The sequence below is a fragment of the Scyliorhinus torazame genome, chromosome 18, assembly GCF_047496885.1.
Source record: "Scyliorhinus torazame isolate Kashiwa2021f chromosome 18, sScyTor2.1, whole genome shotgun sequence".
NCBI lineage: Eukaryota > Metazoa > Chordata > Chondrichthyes > Carcharhiniformes > Scyliorhinidae > Scyliorhinus > Scyliorhinus torazame.
Genome location: NC_092724.1, coordinates 160,213,228 through 160,240,176, shown reverse-complemented (window position 1 = coordinate 160,240,176; position 26,949 = coordinate 160,213,228). Strand labels below are relative to the sequence as shown.

The 26,949-nt window shown below is 51.3% G+C and overlaps 1 protein-coding gene across 2 annotated transcripts in view; it reads right to left on the bottom strand.

Moving 5' to 3' along the window:
• LOC140395690 (sterile alpha motif domain-containing protein 9-like) overlaps positions 1-26,949 on the bottom strand; it is a 49,176-nt gene that overhangs the window by 9,082 nt on the left and 13,145 nt on the right. The window contains exons 1-3 of one of the 2 annotated variants that reach the window (XM_072483762.1): positions 22,732-22,893; positions 21,852-22,005; positions 1,571-1,611 (exon numbers count right to left, since the gene is read on the bottom strand). In XM_072483762.1, coding sequence (XP_072339863.1) covers positions 1,571-1,574 — 4 coding nt within the window. In that variant the 5' untranslated portion in view covers positions 1,575-1,611; positions 21,852-22,005; positions 22,732-22,893. Of the gene's footprint in view, positions 1-1,570; positions 1,612-21,851; positions 22,006-22,731; positions 22,894-26,949 lie in introns of those variants that run through there. The other variant, XM_072483761.1, reaches the window with a different exon arrangement.

The following is a 26,949-nucleotide window of genomic DNA, read 5'->3' as shown; positions in this document are numbered from 1 at the left end:
TTACATTAACCCCTTGTGTATATACAGTGATGCATATCACCACCGATTCTAGCTGACCCCGCCAGCAACTTCATTCTCTGCGGATTGGGCATCATTTTTAAAGGCTGCCCCAGTGCACAAAGGTTAACCAGAAACCATCCCTCCCCCCCCCCTCCCCATGCACCCTACCCCACCCAGGGGCACTGCTCTGGCACTGCCCCAGTGTGCGCTGGGCACTGCCCTGGTATGCTCTGGGCAATGTCCTGTGGCATGTTCTGGGCAATAATCCCTCACAAGAATGTCTGCTCCCAACATCACTCCCACCCGACAGAAACAGGGCAGACCCTCTCCCGAATATGGCTGAAAAAGCTGAGGTAGCTCAATCAGGTCAACTCTCCTTCATGTCTACACTTCGAAAAGTCAACCCTCTACCGTGTCCTCAAATCAAAGACACTTTCCGTGTATTGTATTCTTGCGATAAAGTATCCTCCCCCCTCCCCTCCTTCTCTCCCCCCCGCTCCTCCTCCCCCTCCTCCTCCCCCTCCCCCTCCTCCTCCCCCCCTCCCCCTCCTCCTCCCCCCCTCCCCCTCCTCCTCCCCCCTCCTCCTCCCCCCCTCCCCCTCCTCCTCCCCCGACCCTCCTTCTCTCCCCCCCGCTCCTCCTCCCCCCTCCTCCTCCCCCCTCCTCCTCCCCCCCTCCCCCTCCTCCTCCCCCGACCCTCCTTCTCTCCCCCCGCTCCTCCTCCTCCCCCCTCCTCCTCCTCCCCCCTCCTCCTCCTCCTCCCCCCTCCTCCTCCTCCTCCCCCCCTCCTCCTCCCCCCCTCCTCCTCCCCCCCTCCCCCTCCTCCTCCCCCCCTCCCCCTCCTCCTCCTCCCCCCCTCCTCCTCCTCCCCCCCTCCTCCTCCTCCCCCCTCCCCCTCCCCCTCCCCCCCTCCCCCTCCTCCTCCTCCCCCCCCCTCCCCCTCCTCCTCCCCCCTCCCCCTCCTCGACCCTCCTTCTCTCCCCCCGCTCCTCCTCCCCCCCTCCTCCTCCTCCCCCCTCCTCCTCCTCCTCCTCCTCCCCCCCTCCCCCCCTCCTCCTCCTCCTCCACCCCTCCTCCTCCTCCCCCCCTCCTCCTCCTCCCCCCCTCCTCCTCCTCCTCCCTCCTCCTCCTCCTCCCCCCCTCCTCCTCCTCCTCCTCCCCCCCTCCCCCTCCTCCTCCTCCCCCCTCCTCCTCCTCCTCCCCCCCTCCCCCTCCTCCTCCCCCTCCTCCTCCCCCTCCCCCTCCTCCTCCCCCGACCCCCCTCCTCTCCCCCCCGCTCCTCCTCCCCCCCCCTCCTCCTCCCCCCTCCTCCTCCTCCCCCCCTCCTCCTCCTCCCCCCCTCCTCCTCCTCCCCCCCTCCTCCTCCTCCCCCCCTCCTCTCCTCCTCCCCCTCCCCTCCTCCTCCCCCTCCTCCTCCCCCTCCCCCCCTCCTCTCCCTCCCCCCCTCCTCCTCCTCCCCCCAGTCTACTGGCAGGAGAATATGTTCTGTACAAACTTCTACGATTGTTATTTTAATGTTTCATAAATTGTTTACACATTACTGAACGGTTAACTTTAACAGTGACCTTACCCATTCTTCTTGGACCAGTAAATATGTTTCAGCAATAAATCCTGGCATGAAAAATCAAACAGAAAAATATGAGTTTTGAAACTATCCATTAGCCATAATTGGCGTCTCTGTATTTACATTAACTGTATAAAAATGCATTTGCAATTCAAACCAGTGCCGATTACATATTGTTCACAAACTGTAAGATATGAAGAACAAAAGAGCTCATGTTTACACTGCTGTACTCACAGCCTAAAGTGGCAATGAAGTACTTCTAAAGTTTTTTAAATTCTTTCATAGGATGTGAATGTTTCTGGCTTAGGTCTGCATTTATTGCCCATCCCTAATTGCCCTCGAGAAGGTGGTGGTGAGCTGCCTTCTTGAACCGCTGCAGTCCCTGTGGTGTAGGTACACCCACTGTGCTGTTAGGGAGGGATCCAGCGACAGTGAAGGAACGGCGATATTTTCCCAGTCAGGGCAACGAGTGGCTGGGAGGGTATGTCCAGGTGGTGATTGTCCCAGGTGTCTGCTGCCCTTACCCTTCCAGATGGCAGCAGTCGTGGGTTTGGAAGGTGCTGTCGAAGGAGCTTTGGTGAGTTCCTGCAGTGCATCTTGTAGATGGTACACACAGCTGCCGCTGTGCGTCGGTGGTGGAGGGAGTGAATGTTTGTGGATGGGGTGCCAATCAAGCGGGGCTGCTTTGTCCTGGATGCTGTTGAGCTTGTGGTAATCACCACTGTTGTACATATTAGAAGATGTGTGGTAAAACCCTGTACTACAGGTACGGGGGTAATCCCTGCCTGCTGGCTCCGCCCAGTAGGCGGAGTATAAATATGTGTGCTCCCTATACAGCAGCCATTTCGCCAGCTGCTGTAGGAGGCCACACATCTTAGAGTAATAAAGCCTCAGTTGTATTCAACTCTCGTCTCTGTGCAATTGATCGTGCATCAGAGCTGATGTGAGTGTTGTCGGAATTGCACTGATTCAGGCAAGTGGAAGGTATTGCACCACCTGACTGATGCCATGTCGATGGTGGACGGACTTTACAGAGCGAGGAGGTGAGTTACTCATTACAAGATTCCGAGCTCCTGACCTGCTTGTGTAGCCAGGGTATTTATACAGCCATTCCAGTTCAGTTTCTGGTCAAGGGTGACCACCAAATTCAGCAGCCTTCCTGCCATATTAAAATAAATAGTTACAGGTAAATTAGAATGGCTAAGCCAGTTTCCCCAATAATACATTAAACAATTGGCCTGGGCAGTCGGGCAAAGTGCGAAGCCCGATTTAGAAAAAATAATCTTTTCAAAGGTTGGGAAGGAAAGAGGGGGGGTTCCATTTCGAGAGCTGCCCTTTGCGGATCGGGGCACGGCACCCTAAAATAGAAACCCCCATTCTTCCTACCCGCTCACAGCCTTAAACCCACACAACTTCCCCACCCTCCTGTACCCTCTCCCCGACGTGCCCAGACCCTCCCTGCCCAAGACCCTGGGGTAACTTGTTTTGGGGGGTCCATGGATCCTCCTCCTCCTGTGATCATGATCACGTCCCGAAAGATGTGCTTGTTAGGTGAATTGGACATTCTGAATTCTCCCTCGGTGTACCCGAACAGGTGCCGGAATGTGGCGACTAGGGGCTTTTCACAGTAACTTCATTGCAGTGTTAATGTAAGCCTACTTGTGACAATAATAAAGGTTAGTATTATGATAGAAAGACCACTACCTCTGGTAGAATCCCTCGACCGACCCCCTCATGGTGTATTTGACCTTCCCCAGGTAGAGAAACTCCATTCGATCCCCTAACCAGGCCGAGGTGTGGGGTGGGGTTGGGGACCTCCACCCCAGCAGAACTCGCGTCCGGGCAATGAACAAGGCGAAGGCGAGAACATCAGTCACCACCTCTGTCTGCAACCCCGGCAGCTCCCAGACCCCAAATATGGCAACTAGAGAACAACTAGGGATGCAATCAGACATTTAGAATCAGTGACATGGTGCTAAAGGAGACACAAAAGAAGGACCAGAACGTGTGCGCATGATTGGCCGGGCCCCCGGAACACCGCTCGCTCTGGGAAAGAAACGCTGATCTTTGCCTTGGCCAGGTGTGCACTAAACATTACTTTGAGCTGGACCAGGCCCAGCCTCGCACACGAGGACGTGGAGTTGACCCTGTGAAGAGTCTCTCTCCACAGTTCATCATCTACTATGGGCCCAGCTCCCCCTCCCACCTCGCTCTCACCCAAACCACCGGGCCCACCTCCTCTGACAGGATCAGCCTCCATAGATGGCAGATGCGCAACCCTCCTCAGACCCCGCCAGTGAAAGGATCCTTTGTGAGGGTCACGAAGAGTCCAGCACCGGTTTGTTGAATCAAACAGAAAGTAACTTTTATTTACAACAATATTTACACAGCACCAGTAGTTCACTACGGGTTCTCTCTCTCTAGCCGGTATCTAACTGGTGGGCTCTATTTATACAGCTGAAAGGTTAACGATTGCCCGCACCCTCATTGGGGGAGCTCATATCCCCCAAGATGCATCGGGTAAACAATTGCCCCCAGCCAATAGGATCTGGGCAGGTTACAACAGATCCTTCTCACAACAGACTTCGGCAGCACCTCGGGAAACGTCGGGAAGCCTTTCTGTACAAAATCCAGAACCTGGAGATATTGAATTTGACCCCACGAGCCCATATTCTATCATCAATTGCTCCAAGTTGGCAATCGTCCTTCCAGAGACAAGTGCCTAATCTATCCAGCCCTTTCCCTCCCCAAACAAGGCGTCTGGTTTCACCAGCTTGAACAGGTTGGTATTAATTGGGGCTAACTTTGACAGAGACCTGAGCTTAAAATGTTGCCTGAACTGTCCCCATTTCTGCAAGGTGGATACGACCACAGGACTCGTCGAATATGTTGGCGAAAACAAAAGTGAAGCCGTTACCAGTTCCCCCAACCCAGATCCCTACAAGGCCTCGCCTTAACTCGCACAAATATCAGCCCTGGGTCACTGCACCAACCCCAATATCAGCTGGGTCACTGCATCAACCCCAATATCACCTGGGCCACTGCATCAACCCCAATATTACCCCTGGGTCACTGCATCAACCCCAATATCACCTTGGTCACTGCATCAACCCCAATATCAGCTGGGCCACTGCATCAACCCCAATATCACCTGGGTCACTGCATCAACCCCAATATCACCTGGGCCACTGCACCAACCCTAATATCACCTGCGTCACTGCACCAACCCTAATATCAGCCCTGGGTCACTGCATCAACCCCAATATCAGCTGGGTCACTGCATCAACCCCAATATCACCTGGGCCACTGCATCAACCCCAATATCACCTTGGTCACTGCATCAACCCCAATATCACCTTGGTCACTGCATCAACCCCAATATCACCTGGGTCACGGCATCAACCCCAATATCATCTGGGCCACTGCATCAACCCTAATATCACCTTGGTCACTGCATCAACCCCAATATCACCTGGGTCACTGCATCAACCCCAATATCAGCTGGGTCACTGCATCAACCCCAATATCACCTGGGCCACTGCATCAACCCCAATATCACCTGGGCCACTGCATCAACCCCAATATCAGCCCCTGGGTCACTGCATCAACCCCAATATCACCTGGGCCACTGCATCAACCCCAATATCAGCCCCTGGGTCACAGCATCATCCCCAATATCACCTTGGTCACTGCATCAACCCCAATATCACCTGGGCCACTGCATCAACCCCAATATCAGCCCCTGGGTCACTGCATCATCCCCAATATCACCTTGGTCACTGCATCAACCCCAATATCACCTTGGTCACTGCATCAACCCCAATATCACCTGCGTCACTGCATCAACACCAATATCACCTGGGTCACTGCATCAATCCCAATATCACCTGCGTCACTGCATCAACCCCAATATCACCTGGGTCACTGCATCAACCCCAATATCAGCTGGGTCACTGCATCAACCCCAATATCAGCTGGGTCACTGCATCAACCCCAATATCAGCTGGGTCACTGCATCAACCCCAGTATCAGCTGGGTCACTGCATCAACCCCAGTATCACCTGCGTCACTGTATCAACCCCAGTATCACCTGGGCCACTGCATCAACCCCAATATCACCTGGGTCACTGCATCAACCCCAATATCAGCCCCTGGGTCACAGCATCAACCCCAATATCACCTGGGCCACTGCATCAACCCCAATATCACCTGGGTCACTGCATCAACCCCAATATCACCTGGGCCACTGCATCAACCCCAATATCACCTGGGCCACTGCATCAACCCCAATATCACCTGGGTCACTGCATCAATCCCAATATCACCTGGGTCACTGCATCAACCCCAATATCACCTGGGTCACTGCATCAACCCCAATATCAGCTGGGCCACTGCATCAACCCCAATATCACCTGGGCCACTGCATCAACCCCAATATCAGCCCCTGGGTCACTGCATCAACCCCAATATCACCTGGGTCACTGCATCAACCCCAATATCACCTGGGTCACTGCATCAACCCCAATATCACCTGCGTCACTGCATCAACACCAATATCACCTGGGTCACTGCATCAACCCCAATATCACCTGCGTCACTGCATCAACCCCAATATCAGCTGGGTCACTGCATCAACCCCAATATCAGCTGGGTCACTGCATCAACCCCAGTATCAGCTGGGTCACTGCATCAACCCCAGTATCACCTGGGTCACTGCATCAACCCCAGTATCACCTGGGTCACTGCATCAACCCCAATATCACCTGGGTCACTGCATCAACCCCAATAACAGCCCCTGGGTCACTGCATCAACCCCAATATCACCTGGGCCACTGCATCAACCCCAATATCACCTGGGTCACTGCATCAACCCCAATATCACCTGGATCACTGCATCAACCCCAATATCACCTGGGTCACTGCATCAACACCAATATCACCTGGGTCACTGCATCAACCCCAATATCACCTTGGTCACTGCATCATCCCCAATATCACCTGGGTCACTGCATCAACCCCAATATCAGCTGGGTCACTGCATCAACCCCAATATCACCTTGGTCACTGCATCATCCCCAATATCACCTGGGTCACTGCATCAACCCCAATATCACCTGGGTCACTGCATCAACCCCAATATCACCTTGGTCACTGCATCATCCCCAATATCACCTGGGTCACTGCATCAACCCCAATATCAGCTGGGTCACTGCATCAACCCCAATATCACCTGGGTCACTGCATCAACCCCAATATCAGCCCCTGTGTCACTGCATCAACCCCAATATCAGCTGGGTCACTGCATCAACCCCAATATCACCTGGGTCACTGCATCAACACCAATATCACCTGGGTCACTGCATCAACCCCAATATCAGCTGGGTCACTGCATCAACCCCAATATCACCTGGGTCACTGCGTCAACCCCAATATCAGCTAAGTCACTGCATCATCCCCAATATCAGCTGGGTCACTGCATCAACCCCAATATCAGCCCCTGGGTCACTGCATCAACCCCAATATCAGCTGGGTCACTGCATCAACCCCAATATCACCTGGGTCACTGCATCAACCCCAATATCAGCTGGGTCACTGCATCAACCCCAATATCAGCTGGGTCACTGCATCAACCCCAATATCACCTGGGTCACTGCATCAACCCCAATATCACCTGGGTCACTGCATCAACCCCAATATCAGCCCCTGGGTCACTGCATCATCCCCAATATCACCTGGGTCACTGCATCAACCCCAATATCACCTGGGTCACTGCATCAACCCCAATATCACCTGGGTCACTGCATCAACCCCAATATCACCTGGGTCACTGCATCAACCCCAATATCACCTGGGTCACTGCATCAACCCCAATATCAGCCCCTGGGTCACTGCATCATCCCCAATATCACCTGGGTCACTGCATCAACCCCAATATCACCTGGGTCACTGCATCAACCCCAATATCACCTGGGTCACTGCATCAACCCCAATATCAGCTGGGTCACTGCATCAACCCCAATATCAGCTCGGTCACTGCATCAACCCCAATATCACCTGGGTCACTGCATCAACCCCAATATCAGCCCCTGGGTCACTGCATCATCCCCAATATCACCTGGGTCACTGCATCAACCCCAATATCACCTGGGTCACTGCATCAACCCCAATATCACCTGGGTCACTGCATCAACCCCAATATCACCTGGGTCACTGCATCAACCCCAATATCACCTGGGTCACTGCATCAACCCCAATATCAGCCCCTGGGTCACTGCATCATCCCCAATATCACCTGGGTCACTGCATCAACCCCAATATCACCTGGGTCACTGCATCAACCCCAATATCACCTGGGTCACTGCATCAACCCCAATATCAGCTGGGTCACTGCATCAACCCCAATATCAGCTCGGTCACTGCATCAACCCCAATATCACCTGGGTCACTGCATCAACCCCAATATCACCTGGGTCACTGCATCAACCCCAATATCAGCTGGGTCACTGCATCAACCCCAATATCACCTGGGTCACTGCATCAACCCCAATATCACCTGGGTCACTGCATCAACCCCAATATCAGCTGGGTCACTGCATCAACCCCAATATCACCTGGGTCACTGCATCAACCCCAATATCAGCTGGGTCACTGCATCAACCCCAATATCACCTGGGTCACTGCATCAATCCCAATATCACCTGGGTCACTGCATCATCCCCAATATCAGCTGGGTCACTGCATCAATCCCAATATCACCTGGGTCACTGCATCATCCCCAATATCAGCTGGGTCACTGCATCAATTCCAATATCACCTGGGTCACTGCATCAACCCCAATATCACCTGGGTCACTGCATCATCCCCAATATCACCTGGGTCACTGCATCAACCCCAATATCACCTGGGTCACTGCATCATCCCCAATATCACCTGGGTCACTGCATCAACCCCAATATCACCTGGGTCACTGCATCAACCCCAATATCACCTGCGTCACTGCATCAACCCCAATATCACCTTGGTCACTGCATCAACCCCAATATCAGCTGGCTCACTGCATCAATTCCAATATCACCTGGGTCACTGCATCAATCCCAGTATCACCTGCGTCACTGTATCAACCCCAGTATCACCTGGGCCACTGCATCAACCCCAATATCACCTGGGTCACTGCATCAACCCCAATATCAGCCCCTGGGTCACAGCATCAACCCCAATATCACCTGGGCCACTGCATCAACCCCAATATCACCTGGGTCACTGCATCAACCCCAATATCACCTGGGCCACTGCATCAACCCCAATATCACCTGGGTCACTGCATCAATCCCAATATCACCTGGGTCACTGCATCAACCCCAATATCACCTGGGTCACTGCATCAACCCCAATATCAGCTGGGCCACTGCATCAACCCCAATATCACCTGGGCCACTGCATCAACCCCAATATCAGCCCCTGGGTCACTGCATCAACCCCAATATCACCTGGGTCACTGCATCAACCCCAATATCACCTGGGTCACTGCATCAACCCCAATATCACCTGCGTCACTGCATCAACACCAATATCACCTGGGTCACTGCATCAACCCCAATATCACCTGCGTCACTGCATCGACCCCAATATCAGCTGGGTCACTGCATCAACACCAATATCACCTGGGTCACTGCATCAACCCCAATATCACCTGGGTCACTGCATCAACCCCAATATCACCTGGGTCACTGCATCAACCCCAATATCATCTGGGTCACTGCATCAACACCAATATCAGCTGGGTCACTGCATCAACCCCAATATCACCTGGGTCACTGCATCAACCCCAATATCAGCTGGGTCACTGCATCAACCCCAATATCAGCTGGGTCACTGCATCAACCCCAGTATCAGCTGGGTCACTGCATCAACCCCAGTATCACCTGGGTCACTGCATCAACCCCAGTATCACCTGGGTCACTGCATCAACCCCAATATCACCTGGGTCACTGCATCAACCCCAATATCAGCTGGGTCACTGCATCAACCCCAATATCACCTTGGTCACTGCATCATCCCCAATATCACCTGGGTCACTGCATCAACCCCAATATCACCTGGGTCACTGCATCAACCCCAATATCACCTTGGTCACTGCATCATCCCCAATATCACCTGGGTCACTGCATCAACCCCAATATCAGCTGGGTCACTGCATCAACCCCAATATCACCTGGGTCACTGCATCAACCCCAATATCAGCCCCTGTGTCACTGCATCAACCCCAATATCAGCTGGGTCACTGCATCAACCCCAATATCACCTGGGTCACTGCATCAACACCAATATCACCTGGGTCACTGCATCAACCCCAATATCAGCTGGGTCACTGCATCAACCCCAATATCACCTGGGTCACTGCGTCAACCCCAATATCAGCTAAGTCACTGCATCATCCCCAATATCAGCTGGGTCACTGCATCAACCCCAATATCAGCCCCTGGGTCACTGCATCAACCCCAATATCAGCTGGGTCACTGCATCAACCCCAATATCACCTGGGTCACTGCATCAACCCCAATATCAGCTGGGTCACTGCATCAACCCCAATATCAGCTGGGTCACTGCATCAACCCCAATATCACCTGGGTCACTGCATCAACCCCAATATCACCTGGGTCACTGCATCAACCCCAATATCAGCCCCTGGGTCACTGCATCATCCCCAATATCACCTGGGTCACTGCATCAACCCCAATATCACCTGGGTCACTGCATCAACCCCAATATCACCTGGGTCACTGCATCAACCCCAATATCACCTGGGTCACTGCATCAACCCCAATATCACCTGGGTCACTGCATCAACCCCAATATCAGCCCCTGGGTCACTGCATCATCCCCAATATCACCTGGGTCACTGCATCAACCCCAATATCACCTGGGTCACTGCATCAACCCCAATATCACCTGGGTCACTGCATCAACCCCAATATCAGCTGGGTCACTGCATCAACCCCAATATCAGCTCGGTCACTGCATCAACCCCAATATCACCTGGGTCACTGCATCAACCCCAATATCACCTGGGTCACTGCATCAACCCCAATATCAGCTGGGTCACTGCATCAACCCCAATATCACCTGGGTCACTGCATCAACCCCAATATCACCTGGGTCACTGCATCAACCCCAATATCAGCTGGGTCACTGCATCAATTCCAATATCACCTGGGTCACTGCATCAACCCCAATATCACCTGGGTCACTGCATCAACCCCAATATCAGCTGGGTCACTGCATCAACCCCAATATCACCTGGGTCACTGCATCAATCCCAATATCACCTGGGTCACTGCATCATCCCCAATATCAGCTGGGTCACTGCATCAATCCCAATATCACCTGGGTCACTGCATCATCCCCAATATCAGCTGGGTCACTGCATCAATTCCAATATCACCTGGGTCACTGCATCAACCCCAATATCACCTGGGTCACTGCATCATCCCCAATATCACCTGGGTCACTGCATCAACCCCAATATCACCTGGGTCACTGCATCATCCCCAATATCACCTGGGTCACTGCATCAACCCCAATATCACCTGGGTCACTGCATCAACCCCAATATCACCTGCGTCACTGCATCAACCCCAATATCACCTTGGTCACTGCATCAACCCCAATATCAGCTGGCTCACTGCATCAATTCCAATATCACCTGGGTCACTGCATCAACCCCAGTATCACCTGCGTCACTGTATCAACCCCAGTATCACCTGGGCCACTGCATCAACCCCAATATCACCTGGGTCACTGCATCAACCCCAATATCAGCCCCTGGGTCACAGCATCAACCCCAATATCACCTGGGCCACTGCATCAACCCCAATATCACCTGGGTCACTGCATCAACCCCAATATCACCTGGGCCACTGCATCAACCCCAATATCACCTGGGTCACTGCATCAATCCCAATATCACCTGGGTCACTGCATCAACCCCAATATCACCTGGGTCACTGCATCAACCCCAATATCAGCTGGGCCACTGCATCAACCCCAATATCACCTGGGCCACTGCATCAACCCCAATATCAGCCCCTGGGTCACTGCATCAACCCCAATATCACCTGGGTCACTGCATCAACCCCAATATCACCTGGGTCACTGCATCAACCCCAATATCACCTGCGTCACTGCATCAACACCAATATCACCTGGGTCACTGCATCAACCCCAATATCACCTGCGTCACTGCATCGACCCCAATATCAGCTGGGTCACTGCATCAACACCAATATCACCTGGGTCACTGCATCAACCCCAATATCACCTGGGTCACTGCATCAACCCCAATATCACCTGGGTCACTGCATCAACCCCAATATCATCTGGGTCACTGCATCAACACCAATATCAGCTGGGTCACTGCATCAACCCCAATATCACCTGGGTCACTGCATCAACCCCAATATCACCTGGGTCACTGCATCAACCCCAATATCAGCTGGGCCACTGCATCAACCCCAATATCACCTGGGCCACTGCATCAACCCCAATATCAGCCCCTGGGTCACTGCATCAACCCCAATATCACCTGGGTCACTGCATCAACCCCAATATCACCTGGGTCACTGCATCAACCCCAATATCACCTGCGTCACTGCATCAACACCAATATCACCTGGGTCACTGCATCAACCCCAATATCACCTGCGTCACTGCATCGACCCCAATATCAGCTGGGTCACTGCATCAACACCAATATCACCTGGGTCACTGCATCAACCCCAATATCACCTGGGTCACTGCATCAACCCCAATATCACCTGGGTCACTGCATCAACCCCAATATCATCTGGGTCACTGCATCAACACCAATATCAGCTGGGTCACTGCATCAACCCCAATATCACCTGGGTCACTGCATCAACCCCAATATCAGCTGGGTCACTGCATCAACCCCAATATCAGCTGGGTCACTGCATCAACCCCAGTATCAGCTGGGTCACTGCATCAACCCCAGTATCACCTGGGTCACTGCATCAACCCCAGTATCACCTGGGTCACTGCATCAACCCCAATATCACCTGGGTCACTGCATCAACCCCAATATCAGCTGGGTCACTGCATCAACCCCAATATCACCTTGGTCACTGCATCATCCCCAATATCACCTGGGTCACTGCATCAACCCCAATATCACCTGGGTCACTGCATCAACCCCAATATCACCTTGGTCACTGCATCATCCCCAATATCACCTGGGTCACTGCATCAACCCCAATATCAGCTGGGTCACTGCATCAACCCCAATATCACCTGGGTCACTGCATCAACCCCAATATCAGCCCCTGTGTCACTGCATCAACCCCAATATCAGCTGGGTCACTGCATCAACCCCAATATCACCTGGGTCACTGCATCAACACCAATATCACCTGGGTCACTGCATCAACCCCAATATCAGCTGGGTCACTGCATCAACCCCAATATCACCTGGGTCACTGCGTCAACCCCAATATCAGCTAAGTCACTGCATCATCCCCAATATCAGCTGGGTCACTGCATCAACCCCAATATCAGCCCCTGGGTCACTGCATCAACCCCAATATCAGCTGGGTCACTGCATCAACCCCAATATCACCTGGGTCACTGCATCAACCCCAATATCAGCTGGGTCACTGCATCAACCCCAATATCAGCTGGGTCACTGCATCAACCCCAATATCACCTGGGTCACTGCATCAACCCCAATATCACCTGGGTCACTGCATCAACCCCAATATCAGCCCCTGGGTCACTGCATCATCCCCAATATCACCTGGGTCACTGCATCAACCCCAATATCACCTGGGTCACTGCATCAACCCCAATATCACCTGGGTCACTGCATCAACCCCAATATCACCTGGGTCACTGCATCAACCCCAATATCACCTGGGTCACTGCATCAACCCCAATATCAGCCCCTGGGTCACTGCATCATCCCCAATATCACCTGGGTCACTGCATCAACCCCAATATCACCTGGGTCACTGCATCAACCCCAATATCACCTGGGTCACTGCATCAACCCCAATATCAGCTGGGTCACTGCATCAACCCCAATATCAGCTCGGTCACTGCATCAACCCCAATATCACCTGGGTCACTGCATCAACCCCAATATCACCTGGGTCACTGCATCAACCCCAATATCAGCTGGGTCACTGCATCAACCCCAATATCACCTGGGTCACTGCATCAACCCCAATATCACCTGGGTCACTGCATCAACCCCAATATCAGCTGGGTCACTGCATCAATTCCAAAATCACCTGGGTCACTGCATCAACCCCAATATCACCTGGGTCACTGCATCAACCCCAATATCAGCTGGGTCACTGCATCAACCCCAATATCACCTGGGTCACTGCATCAATCCCAATATCACCTGGGTCACTGCATCATCCCCAATATCAGCTGGGTCACTGCATCAATCCCAATATCACCTGGGTCACTGCATCATCCCCAATATCAGCTGGGTCACTGCATCAATTCCAATATCACCTGGGTCACTGCATCAACCCCAATATCACCTGGGTCACTGCATCATCCCCAATATCACCTGGGTCACTGCATCAACCCCAATATCACCTGGGTCACTGCATCATCCCCAATATCACCTGGGTCACTGCATCAACCCCAATATCACCTGGGTCACTGCATCAACCCCAATATCACCTGCGTCACTGCATCAACCCCAATATCACCTTGGTCACTGCATCAACCCCAATATCAGCTGGCTCACTGCATCAATTCCAATATCACCTGGGTCACTGCATCAACCCCAGTATCACCTGCGTCACTGTATCAACCCCAGTATCACCTGGGCCACTGCATCAACCCCAATATCACCTGGGTCACTGCATCAACCCCAATATCAGCCCCTGGGTCACAGCATCAACCCCAATATCACCTGGGCCACTGCATCAACCCCAATATCACCTGGGTCACTGCATCAACCCCAATATCACCTGGGCCACTGCATCAACCCCAATATCACCTGGGTCACTGCATCAATCCCAATATCACCTGGGTCACTGCATCAACCCCAATATCACCTGGGTCACTGCATCAACCCCAATATCAGCTGGGCCACTGCATCAACCCCAATATCACCTGGGCCACTGCATCAACCCCAATATCAGCCCCTGGGTCACTGCATCAACCCCAATATCACCTGGGTCACTGCATCAACCCCAATATCACCTGGGTCACTGCATCAACCCCAATATCACCTGCGTCACTGCATCAACACCAATATCACCTGGGTCACTGCATCAACCCCAATATCACCTGCGTCACTGCATCGACCCCAATATCAGCTGGGTCACTGCATCAACACCAATATCACCTGGGTCACTGCATCAACCCCAATATCACCTGGGTCACTGCATCAACCCCAATATCACCTGGGTCACTGCATCAACCCCAATATCATCTGGGTCACTGCATCAACACCAATATCAGCTGGGTCACTGCATCAACCCCAATATCACCTGGGTCACTGCATCAACCCCAATATCAGCTGGGTCACTGCATCAACCCCAATATCAGCTGGGTCACTGCATCAACCCCAGTATCAGCTGGGTCACTGCATCAACCCCAGTATCACCTGGGTCACTGCATCAACCCCAGTATCACCTGGGTCACTGCATCAACCCCAATATCACCTGGGTCACTGCATCAACCCCAATAACAGCCCCTGGGTCACTGCATCAACCCCAATATCACCTGGGCCACTGCATCAACCCCAATATCACCTGGGTCACTGCATCAACCCCAATATCACCTGGGTCACTGCATCAACCCCAATATCACCTGGGTCACTGCATCAACACCAATATCACCTGGGTCACTGCATCAACCCCAATATCACCTTGGTCACTGCATCATCCCCAATATCACCTGGGTCACTGCATCAACCCCAATATCAGCTGGGTCACTGCATCAACCCCAATATCACCTTGGTCACTGCATCATCCCCAATATCACCTGGGTCACTGCATCAACCCCAATATCACCTGGGTCACTGCATCAACCCCAATATCACCTTGGTCACTGCATCATCCCCAATATCACCTGGGTCACTGCATCAACCCCAATATCAGCTGGGTCACTGCATCAACCCCAATATCACCTGGGTCACTGCATCAACCCCAATATCAGCCCCTGTGTCACTGCATCAACCCCAATATCAGCTGGGTCACTGCATCAACCCCAATATCACCTGGGTCACTGCATCAACACCAATATCACCTGGGTCACTGCATCAACCCCAATATCAGCTGGGTCACTGCATCAACCCCAATATCACCTGGGTCACTGCGTCAACCCCAATATCAGCTAAGTCACTGCATCATCCCCAATATCAGCTGGGTCACTGCATCAACCCCAATATCAGCCCCTGGGTCACTGCATCAACCCCAATATCAGCTGGGTCACTGCATCAACCCCAATATCACCTGGGTCACTGCATCAACCCCAATATCAGCTGGGTCACTGCATCAACCCCAATATCAGCTGGGTCACTGCATCAACCCCAATATCACCTGGGTCACTGCATCAACCCCAATATCACCTGGGTCACTGCATCAACCCCAATATCACCTGGGTCACTGCATCAACCCCAATATCACCTGGGTCACTGCATCAACCCCAATATCAGCCCCTGGGTCACTGCATCATCCCCAATATCACCTGGGTCACTGCATCAACCCCAATATCACCTGGGTCACTGCATCAACCCCAATATCACCTGGGTCACTGCATCAACCCCAATATCAGCTGGGTCACTGCATCAACCCCAATATCAGCTGGGTCACTGCATCAACCCCAATATCACCTGGGTCACTGCATCAACCCCAATATCAGCTGGGTCACTGCATCAACCCCAATATCACCTGGGTCACTGCATCAATCCCAATATCACCTGGGTCACTGCATCATCCCCAATATCAGCTGGGTCACTGCATCAATCCCAATATCACCTGGGTCACTGCATCATCCCCAATATCAGCTGGGTCACTGCATCAATTCCAATATCACCTGGGTCACTGCATCAACCCCAATATCACCTGGGTCACTGCATCATCCCCAATATCACCTGGGTCACTGCATCAACCCCAATATCACCTGGGTCACTGCATCATCCCCAATATCACCTGGGTCACTGCATCAACCCCAATATCACCTGGGTCACTGCATCAACCCCAATATCACCTGCGTCACTGCATCAACCCCAATATCACCTTGGTCACTGCATCAACCCCAATATCAGCTGGCTCACTGCATCAATTCCAATATCACCTGGGTCACTGCATCAACCCCAATATCACCTGGGTCACTGCATCATCCCCAATATCACCTGGGTCACTGCATCAACCCCAATATCAGCTGGGTCACTGCATCAACCCCAATATCACCTTGGTCACTGCATCAACCCCAAAATCACCTTGGTCACTGCATCAACCCCAATATCAGCTGGGTCACTGCATCAATCCCAATATCACCTGGGTCACTGCATCAACCCCAATATCACCTGGGTCACTGCATCAACCCCAATATCAGCTGGGTCACTGCATCAACCCGAATATCACCTGGGCCACTGCATCAACCCCAATATCACCTGGGTCACTGCATCAATTCCAATATCACCTGGGTCACTGCATCAATTCCAATATCAGCTGGGTCACTGCATCAACCCCTATATCAGCCCTGGGTCACTGCATCAACCCCAATATCAGCTGGGTCACTGCATCAACCCCAATATCAGCTGGGTCACTGTATCAACCCCAATATCAGCCCGTGTCACTGCATCAACCCCAATATCAGCTGGGTCACTGCATCAACCCCAATATCAGCCCCTGTGTCACTGCATCAACCCCAATATCAGCTGGGTCACTGCACCAACCCCAATATCAGCCCTGTGTCACTGCATCAACCCCAATATCAGCTGGGTCACTGCATCAACCCCAATATCACCTGGGTCACTGCATCAACCCCAATATCAGCTGGGTCACTGCATCAACCCCAATATCAGCCCCTGTGTCACTGCATCAACCCCAATATCAGCTGGGTCACTGCATCAACCCCCATATCACCTGGGTCACTGCATCAACCCCAATATCACCTGGGTCACTGCATCATCCCCAATATCAGCTGGGTCACTGCATCAACCCCAATATCAGCCCCTGGGTCACTGCATCAACCCCAATATCACCTGGGTCACTGCATCAACCCCAATATCACCTGGGTCACTGCATCAACCCCACTATCACCTGGGTCACTGCATCAACCCCAATATCACCTGGGTCACTGCATCAATCCCAATATCACCTGGGTCACTGCATCAACCCCAATATCAGCTGGGTCACTGCATCAACCCCAATATCAGCTGGGTCACTGCATCAACCCCAATATCACCTGGGTCACTGCATCAACCCCAATATCACCTGGGTCACTGCATCATCCCCAATATCACCTGGGTCACTGCATCAATTCCAATATCACCTGGGTCACTGCATCAACCCCAATATCAGCCCCTGGGTCACTGCATCAACCCCAATATCACCTTGGTCACTGCATCATTCCCAATATCAGCTGGGTCACTGCATCAATTCCAATATCACCTGGGTCACTGCATCAACCCCAATATCAGCCCCTGGGTCACTGCATCACCCCCAATATCAGCTGGTTCACTGCATCATCCCCAATATCAGCCCCTGGGTCACTGCATTAACCCCAATATCACCTGGGTCACTGCATCAACCCCAATATCAGCTGGTTCACTGCATCATCCCCAATATCAGCCCCTGGGTCACTGCATTAACCCCAATATCACCTGGGTCACTGCATCAACCCCAATATGAGCCACTGCGTCACTGCATCAACCCCAATATCACCTGGGTCACTGCATCAACCCCAATATCAGCTGGGTCACAGCATCAACCCCAATATCACCTGGGTCACTGCACAAATTCCAATATCACCTGGGTCACTGCATCAACCCCAATATCACCTGAGTCACTGCATCATCCCCAATATCAGCTGGGTCACTGCATCAACCCCAATATCAGCCCCTGGGTCACTGCATCAACCCCAATATCACCTTGGTCACTGCATCATCCCCAATATCAGCTGGGTCACTGCATCAACACCAATATCAGCTGGGTCACTGCATCAACCCCAATATCAGCTGGGTCACTGCATCAACCCCAATATCAGCCCCTGGGTCACTGCATCAACCCCAATATCACCTTGGTCACTGCATCAACCCCAATATCACCTGGGTCACTGCATCAACCCCAATATCAGCTGGGTCACTGCATCAACCCCAATATCAGCCCCTGGGTCACTGCATCAACCCCAATATCAGCTGGGTCATTGCATCATCCCCAATATCACCTGGGTCACTGCATCATTCCCAATATCACCTGGGTCACTGCATCAACCCCAATATCAGCTGGGCCACTGCATCAACCCCAATATCACCTGGGTCACTGCATCATCCCCAATATCAGCTGTGTCACTGCATCATCCCCAATATCACCTGGGTCACTGCATCAACCCCAATATGGGCCCCTGCATCACTGCATCAACCCCAATATCACCTGCGCCACTGCATCAACCCCAATATCACCTGGGCCACTGCATCAACCCCAATATCACCTGGGTCACTGCATCAACCCCAATATCAGCTGGGTCACTGCATCAACCCCAATATCACCTGGGTCACTGCATCAACCCCAATATCACCTGGGTCACTGCATCAACCCCAATATCAGCTGGGTCACTGCATCAACCCCAATATCACCTGGGTCACTGCATCAACCCCAATATCACCTGGGTCACTGCATCAACCCCAATATCAGCTGGGTCACTGCATCAACCCCAATATCACCTGGGTCACTGCATCAGCCCCAATATCAGCTGGGTCACTGCATCAACCCCAATATCACCTGGGTCACTGCATCAACCCCAATATCAGCTGGGTCACTGCATCAACCCCAATATCTCCTGGGTCACTGCATCAACCCCAATATCAGCCCCTGGGTCACTGCATCAACCCCAATATCAGCTGGGTCACTGCATCAACCCCAATATCACCTGGGTGACTGTATCAACCCCAATATCAGCTGGGTCACTGCATCAACCCCAATATTTCCTGGGTCACTGCATCAACCCCAATATCAGCCCCTGGGTCACTGCATCAACCCCAATATCAGCTGGGTCACTGCATCAACCCCAATATCACCTGGGTCACTGCATCAACCCCAATATCAGCTGGGTCACTGCATCAACCCCAATATCAGCCCCTGGGTCACTGCATCAACCCCAATATCACCTGCGTCACTGCATCAACCCCAATATCACCTGGGTCACTGCATCAACCCCAATATCACCTGAGTCACTGCATCATCCCCAATATCAGCTGGGTCACTGCATCAACCCCAATATCAGCCCCTGGGTCACTGCATCAACCCCAATATCACCTTGGTCACTGCATCATCCCCAATATCAGCTGGGTCACTGCATCAACACCAATATCAGCTGGGTCACTGCATCAACCCCAATATCAGCTGGGTCACTGCATCAACCCCAATATCAGCCCCTGGGTCACTGCATCAACCCCAATATCACCTTGGTCACTGCATCAACCCCAATATCACCTGGGTCACTGCATCAACCCCAATATCAGCTGGGTCACTGCATCAACCCCAATATCAGCCCCTGGGTCACTGCATCAACCCCAATATCAGCTGGGTCATTGCATCATCCCCAATATCACCTGGGTCACTGCATCATTCCCAATATCACCTGGGTCACTGCATCAACCCCAATATCAGCTGGGCCACTGCATCAACCCCAATATCACCTGGGTCACTGCATCATCCCCAATATCAGCTGTGTCACTGCATCATCCCCAATATCACCTGGGTCACTGCATCAACCCCAATATGGGCCCCTGCATCACTGCATCAACCCCAATATCACCTGCGCCACTGCATCAACCCCAATATCACCTGGGCCACTGCATCAACCCCAATATCACCTGGGTCACTGCATCAACCCCAATATCTGCTGGGTCACTGCATCAACCCCAATATCACCTGGGTCACTGCATCAACCCCAATATCACCTGGGTCACTGCATCAACCCCAATATCAGCTGGGTCACTGCATCAACCCCAATATCACCTGCGTCACTGCATCAACCCCAATATCACCTGGGTCACTGCATCAACCCCAATATCAGCTGGGTCACTGCATCAACCCCAATATCACCTGGGTCACTGCATCAACCCCAATATCAGCTGGGTCACTGCATCAACCCCAATATCACCTGGGTCACTGCATCAACCCCAATATCAGCTGGGTCACTGCATCAACCCCAATATCTCCTGGGTCACTGCATCAACCCCAATATCAGCCCCTGGGTCACTGCATCAACCCCAATATCAGCTGGGTCACTGCATCAACCCCAATATCACCTGGGTGACTGCATCAACCCCAATATCAGCTGAGTCACTGCATCAACCCCAATATTTCCTGGGTCACTGCATCAACCCCAATATCAGCCCCTGGGTCACTGCATCAACCCCAATATCAGCTGGGTCACTGCATCAACCCCAATATCACCTGGGTCACTGCATCAACCCCAATATCAGCTGGGTCACTGCATCAACCCCAATATCAGCCCCTGGGTCACTGCATCAACCCCAATATCACCTGCGTCACTGCATCAACCCCAATATCACCTGGGTCACTGCATCAACCCCAATATCAGCTGGGTCACAGCATCAACCCCAATATCACCTGGGTCACTGCATCAACCCCAATATCAGCTGGGTCACTGCATCAACCCCAATATCACCTGGGTCACTGCATCAACCCCAATATCGCCTGGGTCACTGCATCAACCCCAATATCACCTGGGTCACTGCATCAACCCCAATATCACCTGGGTCACTGCATCAACCCCAATATCACCTGGGTCACTGCATCAACCCCAATATCACCTGGGTCACTGCATCAACCCCAATATCACCTGGGTCACTGCATCAACCCCAATATCACCTGGGTCACTGCATCAACCCCAATATCACCTGGGTCACTGCATCAACCCCAATATCACCTGGGTCACTGCATCAACCCCAATATCACCTGGGTCACTGCATCAACCCAGCACCTTTTCCACTTGGCGCCAATAATAAAAAAGCAAATTATGCAATACCAGCCCCCCCCCCATTACTCACCGGGCTTGTATCGTTCAATTTATGGAGTTCAGCCCAGTCCCAGGCCACTCAGACAGCCAGATCCGTCAAGGCGATAGGGAAGACCCCCGACTGGCTCCCCTCCCTGTGGGGTCCAGCGGAAAACACACACTCTTTCCCAAATTCAACTTGTATCCTGAAAAAGAGGCAAAGTTTTCAGTAGTTCCGTTATATCACCCATCGTGGACTGGTTCCGTCACATAAAGCAGCAAGTCATCAGCATATAGGGATACCCTATTCAAGTGTATTGTTCACCGTTTTAATAATCAGAATATCCTACCCCCGCCCCCCGTACGTCGGTACAGAGGGGAGGGTACCCAGTTTCTCCAATGCAAAATTAGGGTTTGTACCATTTGGCCCTGTACAACTGTAATGCTTACTGTTTTTACCTTTTAAAAATACCCTATGCTCCACCCGCCCACCACCTCCAACTATTCCCTTCCCTTTTTCTGAAGCCTTCAAATCCATAGCCTGGATTCAACAGTTATAGAGGAGGTCCTTTAAGAGAATTAGCTAAAATATACTGGAAAATAAAATAAATGCCGGCTACCAGCAAAGTGCCCTGTACAGACATGCTTTTGCCGCAAAATCAGGGAGAAAAGCTTCGTCCATTTTTTTAGCTGCTGGCAAGCAAGGCAAGAGGACTGTGCAGATGAATCATGTTCTTACACGAAAGAGACAGCCAGAAACACAAATAGGTTGTCTCATTAAAGGTAAGCAAATGTGGCGTGGGTCGTGATGGCCAACCGGCTGGTAAAAGTGGGTCACGGGAAAGAAGTTTGGAAAATACGGATATAGAAGGACAAGAGCAGCACACACTTGGGAACCCCACCACCTGGAGGTTCCTCTCCAAGTCACTCACCACCCTGATTTGGAAATATATCGCCGTTCCTTCACTGGCTCTGGGTCAAAATCCTGGAACTCCCTCCCGAACAGCACTCTGAGTAACTACACCACATGGACTGCAAAGGTTCAAGAGAGCAGCCCGTCATCACCCTGTGATGGGAAACTAGGGAAGGGCAACAAATGGCCATGCCCACGTTCCAGAAGCAAATTAAAAAACATTCAAAGTTCGCCTCTCCCCAGCATGCCAGGTCAGAATTTCCTGTGTCCCTCAACAATTGTTTCCCTCCACCTGCATTTACCTGATCCGATTATCCTCAAGGTGAATTCAGGCATCTCCCCACTCCCAATTTATTCAAGAGCCCACATCTCTTCTGTTCACTTTATTTTGAACTGAATCTAAAGTTCTGCTGCTCGGTTGTAAACACAGTTTGTCCTGTTTTTCCACAGCAGTTGATTTTTTTTGCCCCTCGGCTTCAGCAGAAGCATTTCTGGTGTTGTGCCAGATACTGTAAAAGGTGCTAAAACTGCCACTCAACATGACAATGTCTTCTATCGAAGCTTCTCCCCCCTGGCAATCTGAGATCACATGGTCATTTCACTGAACCCAGATGTTTGGCAGCAATTCCAGATTCACACCTTCTAAAATCACCTTTCATTTTGGATTCAAAGTGACATTTGAAAATGTAATTTTTCATTTTAGATCCATGAAAGAGGCTTTCAGATTTGCCAAGGAAAGCAACAGACTTGAGTATTGGGAGTATTTAGAATTCAGCAAAGGAGGACCAAGGGATTGATTGAGAGAGGAAACTCGAGTACGAGTACCTATCTATCTCTGACTTAAAGACACTCCGTGAATTGGCCTCCACAACCTTCTGCGGCAAAGAGTTCCACAGATTCACCACCCTCTGGCTGAAGAAATTCCTCCTCATCTCTGTTTTAAAGGATCGTCCCTTTAGTCTGAGATGGTGTCCTCTGGTTCTAGTTTTTCCTACAAGTGGAAACATCCTCTCCACGTCCACTCTATCCAGGCCTCGCAGTATCTTGTAAGTTTCAATAAGATCCCCTCTCATCCTTCTAAACTCCAACGAGTACAGACCCAGAGTCCTCAAACGTTCCTCATACGACAAGTTCTTCATTCCAGGAATCATTCTTGTGAACCTCCTCTGGACCCTTTCCAACGCCAGCACATCCTTCCTTTGATACGGGGCCCAAAACTGCTCACAATACTTGCAGTGGAGCCAGTGGATGTAGTTGATTTGGACTTTCAGAAGGTTTCTGACAAGGTCCCACATGAGAGATTAGCATGTAAAATTAAAGCCATTGGGATTGGAGGTTGTCTTATCGTATTATGGATAGAAAATTGGTTGGCAGACAGGAAACACAGAGTAGGAATAAATGGATCTTTTTCCAAATGGCAGGCATAACTAGTAGTGTACCGCAGGAATAAGCTTACATTAACACTGCCATGAAGTTATTGTGAAAATCCTCTAGTTGCCACACTCCAGCCTGTTCGGGTACACTGAGGGAGAATTCAGAATGTCCAAATTACCTAACAGCATGTCTTTCGGGACTAGTGGGAGGAAACCAGAGCACCCGTAGGGAACCCACGCAGGCACGGGGAGAACGTGCAGACTCCACACAGACAGTGACCCAAGCTGGGAATCAAACCTGGGTCCCTGGCGCTGTGAAGCAACAGTGCTCAACACTGTGCTACCGTGCCACCCACTATTCACAATATATATCAATGATTTAGATGAGGGAACAAAATATAATATCTCCAAATTTGCAGGTGATACAAAGTTGGGTGGGAGGGTGAGCTGTGATGAGGATGCAGAGGTGCTTCAGTGTGATTTGGACAAGTTGAGTGATTGGCAAATGCATGGCAGTTGCAGTATAATGTGGAAAAATGTGAGGTTGTACACTTGGGTAACAGATTCAGGAAGGCAGATTATCATCTGAATGGCTCTAAATTGAGAGAGGGGAATGTGCAATGATACCTGGTTGTCCTCGTGCACCAGTCGCTGAAAGTAAGCATGCAGGTGCAGCAGGCGATAAAGAAGGCAAATGGTGTGCTGGCCTTCATTGTGAGAGGATTTGAGTACAGGAGCAGGGATGTCTTGCTGCAATGATACAGGGCCTTGGTGAGGCCACACCTGGAATATTGTGGCAGTTTTGGTCTCCGTATCCGAGGAAGGATGTTCTTGCTCTCGAGGGAGTGCGGCGAAGATTTACCAGACTGATTCCTGAGATGGTATGGCTGACATATATGGGGAGATTGTGTCAATCAGGTTTACGTTTGAAAGAATGAGGGGGGAATCTCATAGAAACTTATAAAATTCAGACAGGATTAGACAGGACAGATTCAGGGAGGATGTTCCCTGGAGGTGTCCAGAACCAGGGTTCATAGTCTAAGGATATGGGGTAAACCTTATCGGACAGAGTTGAGGAGACATTCCCTTCCGCAGAGAGTAGTGAACCTGTAAAATTCACTACCACAGGGAGTAGTTTAGGCCAAAACATTAGGAGGAGTTAAATATAGACCATGGGGCTAAAGGGATCAAAGGATATGGGAGGGGGTGCTCCTATTTTCTGTTTCTTTGAGATAGTATACAGGGCATAAGTGTGCAACTAAATAAAAATAAAGACTGACTGTGTAGCCACCCGAGTTGGCCACTTCCCGACTTAAAATGGAGAACCGGAAAGGCTGAAGGGAAATTCAGCCAACACAGGGAAAAACTAGCAGGTGCAAAGTTTACTGTGTATTAGACTCTGCAGAAACCCAGACAGCATCGATACAAGCAGCCATCTGCATAGTAATGTAGCAGCCATCTACATAGTAATGAGCGATCCCCGGGAACAATCAAAACATTTTAAGGTAAACAAGGCCAAGCCAGACTCCTCGGCGCCAACAGGAGCCAACACAAAAGAGGTTAACGGACACTTAAAGACCGCCCAATGATCAGGGAACAGCTCCAGTATTGGAGAAATCGACCCAAGTGATTGGAACAAAGTCCAATCACTTGAAACCAGGTACGGGTTCCTCCCCGAAGGGCGGAAAGCCCCTGGGGACGCTAAAGTAAAGCCCCCAAGTTCAAATCATCCTTCTTGACAGGGTCACTCAGCAACGCGAAGCAACCCCTGAGAGTGAACTGTCCAGCGGCCTCCAAGCAAGTAAGTCTCCAGTCAACGCTCGCTATGAGATAGGCACTCCTAGCTACCAGTCCATACCAGCTTTTGAATCCTGCAGTTTCAGAACCCGAACGGAAGGCCATTTGTTCCTCTGACCTGGTGGGCCAGTCCAAAGCTAAGTATAGGCCTCTTAGTTATAGAAATAGCCTAGAAAGTAGAGTTTATGCATGAGTAGCGATTTACTGTGTATAATAAATGTGTATTGATTTGAATCTTACTAATTGGTGTGTTGAGTTATTGATCATTACTTGAACTTGAACCTCGTGGCGGTATCATAAAGATACCTGGTGACTCGAGAGCAAAGGTTATAAAACAGAGCCAATTGAACCAACCAAAAGTTAGCACCTGTAATTACAGCACCGCCTTAATACCCCTTGTTCCAAATTTCAAGAGAAGCATTTAGAGGGGAAAGATGGCAATGCAGGCAATGCAACGTCTCATGAACCCCGAAGAATTCGTGGTTGCAGCGACCAACAGTAGAGTAGGACAATATCCCATTTGGGAAGAGGAAATCAGAATGTACCTCAAAGGGAAAGGGTGGCCCCTTTGGAGAGAATTCTATGAAAATGAGGAAACAGGTTGCGGGAGTATAGGACATACTTGGTGGGAGAACCTGAGCCAAATCCACAAGAGGAGTTTCGGAAAAGCTCGCAAGCCGATGGCAATCGTGTCCTGTTTGGCACAATTGCGAGGCACAGAGGAGGTCGTTAGGACGCTCCGGAAAGAGATAGAAGGTCGATGTCAGTGAGGTAGAGAAAGAGAACCTAGAATTAAGGAGGAAGTTAGCAGCAAAAGACGGAGAGGTGGATGATGCCAAGTGGGCACACCAGTCTTGTCTGGTGCACTTAAGCAGCTTCCAATCCCAGTACAAAAAGGCCTATCAGGACACGCAACGTGCAGTCCTGGTACAAAAGGAAACAGAGAAGCAGGTAGAGGCATTGCAGAGGCAGTGTAGTGACCTGAAGGCAGCGTTACGAGCACTCCATACTACCACCACGGAGCAAAGGCAAAGCTCATTAGACCACGCAAAGTGCCGGAAGCAGAT